The sequence below is a fragment of the Myotis brandtii genome, unplaced genomic scaffold (genome assembly GCF_000412655.1).
Source record: "Myotis brandtii unplaced genomic scaffold, ASM41265v1 scaffold463, whole genome shotgun sequence".
NCBI classification, from domain to species: Eukaryota; Metazoa; Chordata; class Mammalia; order Chiroptera; family Vespertilionidae; genus Myotis; species Myotis brandtii.
The window spans coordinates 1,724,100-1,729,124 of NW_005367694.1; the positions used below are offsets into that span (position 1 = coordinate 1,724,100).

The following is a 5,025-nucleotide window of genomic DNA, read 5'->3' on the forward strand; positions in this document are numbered from 1 at the left end:
CTCGCGGCAGCCAATCGCGGATCCGCACGGCGCTCCGCCGGCCCTACCATTGGCTCGTCGCGGCCAGCTTTCCAGAGGAGGGAGCTGGAGACACGAGGAGGGTTCTGATTGGTCCACGCTTCCGACGCCCCACCAATGAGCAGCCAAGGGAGGCTGGTGCGGCTCCCAGCGGTGGGAGAGCTGCCGGGGGAGGGTCCAACAGCAGCCTCTGAACGCGGTCATGAAGCTTCTTCATCCTGGATCCCCGAGCCCGCAATCATGGCCTCTGTCCTCAGCCCCTGGGTCCGAAGCTGCAGGGTCTTGAGGTTGCTCGACCACTGAATGTTGTGGTCACAAAGTCGACAGATGTCAGATAATGAATCGCCTGGCCCTTCAGCTCCCGGACCCCTGGATCAATACTCCCCCAGTCACTCGGTCATCTCCCGTCTCTGACATTGGGTCACCTCAGCCCCTGGACCCTGGGGTTTCTGAATCCACATGCCTCTCACCGACTCCTTCCCTGACACTATTGCCACCAGGCAGCAGAGGGCAGCAGGGAGCTGTGGTGTTTGGTGTAATGGCATGTTCTCACCGGAAAGCCCTAAAGCTCTTAGGGAACCAGAGTCCCGTTAGAAAGTGACTGTAGCAACCAAGCCTAGGCGACTGTGTGTTCCAGGTTCCTGACATGCATGGGTCTTCAAGGGTGGGAAACTTACAACAGTCTCCAGTTGCTCAAGGCCAAAACTTGGGATTCATCTCTGATTCCTCTCTTTGCTGCACTCACATCTAATCCAACACTGACTCCAAAAAAGATTGGGAGGCAACTCTCCTGCATCCCTCATCACCACCCTAATCCAAGTCACCCCATCTTCCCTCTAGATATCTACCACCCCATCCTAACTGATTTCCCTGCTTCTGCTACCCTGGCCCCTCCAAGACATTCTCTACACAGGAAAGTGACTGTGCCTTATATATCAGATCATGCCAGGCACCTGCAGAAAGGGACCGTTGTCAGAAAGGGAAGTGTTCATTCTTTTTGTTCTCTTCCTGTTTCTCTCTGGGAATCGGGTGACCTCTCCTGAGTTAGTACAAGCAACTTTGGGGTCCCTGGAATGAAGGTCATGGTCCCAATAACACAACCCTCAAAATACACGATTTTTCATTCCCCGATGGCATATTTGTGGGTGTCTGTGACTACAATAGACTGTATTTCTAGACTTATTAGTGAATCAAACCCCAAGTTAGATTAAAAAGCATTTTAGGGGGCCCTAACCTGTTTGGCTCAGTGGATAGAGCGTCGGCCTGTGGACTGAAGGGTCCCAGGTTCGATTCCGGCCAAGGGCATGTACCTTGGTTGCGGGCGCATCCCCAGTAGGGGGTGTGCAGGAGGCAGCTGATCGATGTTTCTAACTCTCTATCCCTCTCCCTTCCGCTCTGTGAAAAATCAATAAAATATATTTTTTTGTCAAGACATTTTAGGGTAGATATTTTATAACTCAAACGCTAAATGATCAACCTATTATTTGGCCAGTTTTATTTTTAAAAGTGCTTCTTGTTTCAAAACACTATTTCTTGCCCTAACCTGTTTGGCTCAGTGGATAGAGCCTGTGGACTGAAGGGTCCCAGGTTCAATTCCGGCCAAGGGCATGTACCTTGGTTGCGGGCGCATCCCCAGTAGGGGGTGTGCAGGAGGCAGCTGATCGATGTTCCTCTCTCGTTGATGTTTCTAACTCTCTATTCCTCTCCCTTCCACTCTGTGAAAAATCAATAAAATATATATTTTTAAAAAGACATTTTAGGGGAGATATTTTATAACTCAATTAAATGCTAAATGATCAACCTATTATTTGGCCAGTTTTATTTTTAAAATTGCTTCTTGTTTCAAAACACTATTTCTTGCCCTAACCTGTTTGGCTCAGTGGATAGAGCGTCGGCTTGCGGACTCAAGGGTCCCAGGTTCAATTCCAGTCAAGGGCATGTACCTTGGTTGCGGGCACATCCCCAGTGGGGAGTGTGCAGGAGGCAGCTGATCAATGTTTCTCTCTCATTGATGTTTCTAACTCTCTATCCCTCTCCCTTCCTTTCTGTAAAAAAATCAATAAAATATATTTTTAAAAAACATCATTTCTTTGGTGTTGTGTGGGCTCTGGGTTCAATACATGTCTCAATAGTCAAGCTTCTTGAGTGTTTTGCAATCTCATAAACAAAACAGACTCTTATTCTTCTACTGAGCAAGTTTATAATAAATACCCTACTCTAGAAGTGGATTATAAAAAAAATAGCGCTGGCCAGGTGGCTCAGTTGGTTGGAGCATCATCCTGTACACCAAAGGTTGCGGGTTCCATTCCTGGTTAGGGCATATGCCTAGGTTGTGAGCTCAATCCCCGGCCAGAGTGAGTATGGGAGACAACCAATTGATGTTTCTTTCTCACATAGATGTTTCTCTCTCTCCTTCCCCCCCCCTTCCTCCCTTCTACTCTCTCTAAAAAGCAATGGAAAAATATCCTCAGGTGAGGATTAAATAAATATGCTTAAAACTTAGTAGGAGAATAAATGGGCCATCATGAAGCAATATTGTAGAGGAGAAAAAGTTTGTCTCCAGAAACCTTACCCCCTTATCTTCACTCTTCCTTCTTATAAGTATTCCTCCCAACTGCCCCTTCACACTTCCCCACCTCTTCATTCCTCCCCTCCTCATATAAATAACACACACACACACACACACACACACACACACACCAACCCCACCACCACCACCACATATCCTTGAATAAGGATAAAAAACATAAAATAAAATCCAGGATCATGATAAATGGTTTGGAGCCACTTAAGTCTCAGAGTGGTTTCTCACACAGCAAGACACCTGGAACAGGAGCTAAGGTCAGGTGTCTCTAGTACCATGTGCCAGTAGTTTCCAAAGGGAAGGGCCTGCTCCCATCCCAGGACAGTCCCTGGGCACATACTTCTGAGGCTGGGGAGGGGATATGTTCAATTCTCCCTTAAGGACTCGGCAGTGGGACCTGGGAAGTTGACGGGTATCAACAGCTGCTCGCTCTCAGAATCCTGGGGCTCCCCTTCTTGGCTCCCTCCTGCCATCAGCGTTTCTTTTCTTCTTTTTTTTTTTTTAAAGAGAATCTAAGACTCTGTGATTTTTTTAAAAATGTATTTTATTGATTTTTTACAGAGAGGAAGGGAGAGGGATAGAGAGCTAGAAACATCGATGAGAGAGAAACATCGATCAGCTGCCTCCTGCACACCTCCCACTGGGGATGTGCCCGAAACCAAGGTACATGCCCTTGACCGGAATCGAACCCGGGACCCTTCAGTCTGCAGGCTGACGCTCTATCCACGGGTTATGGCATCAGCGTTTCTTGCCCTCTCTGGCGAGGGGTGGAAGATGGCTGCTCTTCACCATCCACGCTTGCCTTCAGCCGTCAGTGCAAACTGCACCAGAATCTCTAGGAAAGAACCTGAGTGGCCTTGCTTGGCTAGAGTTGTGCCAATAGGTCCCAGCACTGTGGCCAAGTGCAGGAAAACGGCTATCGTGGCTCCACACTAGGTGGTGGTGGCAGTGGGTGGCCTCAGGGGATGGGTCTTATGGGCTGAGCATGTTCCCTGAAAGATCCTTACCAAAAGAGCGCTGTGGTAAAGTGGGTCCCTGACACCCCCGCTCCACCTTAGCGCTCTGATCCCTCTGACTCGCAGTGTAGCAAGTCCTCCTGAGGCGGAGGGTGTGGGTGTTGTGCGGAAGGTCCTCCCTGCCTGGCTCCAGCGGTCCTTCCCCGGGGGCCACTGAGCATGTGCGGAAGGTCCTCCCCGCCTGGCTCCAGCGGTCCTTCCCCGGGGGCCACTGAGCATGTGCGGAAGGTCCTCCCTGCCTGGCTCCAGCGGTCCTTCCCCGGGGGCCACTGAGCATGTCCAGGCTGGGTTGCGCAGGCCTGGCCTCTGCCCCTGGGTGCTGAGGCAGTGTGAAGCATCTTCGCGTGCTCTCTCAGTGGAAAAGGGCGGTGAGGGGAGAGGTGGAGCTGGTCCCTGGGCAAAGATGCCTGAACAGGGGAGCAGACAGACTGCCCTGAGAAGGCAGAGGGAAGGAGGGCACTGCACAGGTGGCACAGGAAGGCCAGAAGCCCCCGGAGAACCTTGGAGATGAGACCTGCCGTGCCCACGGACCCTTCTGGAGACAGTCAGCCTGTCCGGCACCACTGAAATAAGGAGAGTCAAGTGGCCAACCTGGGGCAGCCAATCCACAGCTTGACCAAGCCGCAGCACCATGTGGCTTGGCATAGAACCTCCAGATTCAGAAGGTGGAGGTAGGAAATACAAATTAGGAAAACAGGTGGCCGGGAGAGCAGCAGCAGGAAAGGGTGACTCCTCAGTAGGAATATGTGTGACATGCCAAAGGGAGGAGGGCAGTGCCTTGGCAGAGGAGCTGCCTCTGGAGGCAGAAGCCATGATGCACAAGAGGCTGTGATGGAAGGGGACCGTGAACCCTAGAGGCCCGAAGAGCCGGGACGATGCTGACTGGAGTACAGAAAAGCCATGAACAGCGATTTGTGTTCAACAGAGCATGTGAGGTCACAGGGGTCAGAGCACTGCCAGCTGTCCTGAAAGCCAGCGGCGGCCAGGCCTGGCCCGCTGGGATGTGCTATCCAGGGGCAGGTGAGCAAGTGCATGAAAGGGAGGCTGAAATCTCCAGACAAGAACACTGCTCCAAAAACAGAAGCTTTATTATCCCTGTTGGATCTCTTGAGAGGCTGAGCAGAGCGTCTTGTGGGCACTTAGCCTGTTCTGATCTCTGCTCGGGACAGGGGCCAGCTGGGTGGACAACATTTCCCTAGAGCAGGAGAGAGAGTAGGGAATCCAGAACTTGATTCAGCTTAGGGAGCCTCGGGCAATCTCCAGGGCCGTCTGAGGAATGGCTGATCTCTGTCTACACTCAGGGGTGCTCTGGGTCTCATCTCCCCAAAATGTTATAGTCATCCTCCTCCTCCTCCTCCTCTTCATCCTCCTCCTCCTCCCCCTCTTCTTCTTCTTCCTCCTCCTCCC

General features: G+C 51.5%; 1 protein-coding gene across 1 annotated transcript in view; it reads right to left on the reverse strand.

Annotated features, from left to right (window-relative positions):
- Positions 1 to 218: 218 nt before the first annotated feature.
- Positions 219 to 5,025, reverse strand: part of CCDC116 (coiled-coil domain containing 116) — a 10,302-nt gene continuing 5,495 nt past the window's right edge. Inside the window, exon 6 of the mRNA XM_005875577.2 lies at positions 219 to 317. Within this exon, the coding sequence (XP_005875639.2) occupies positions 219 to 317 (99 nt within the window). The remainder of the gene's footprint in view (positions 318 to 5,025) is intronic.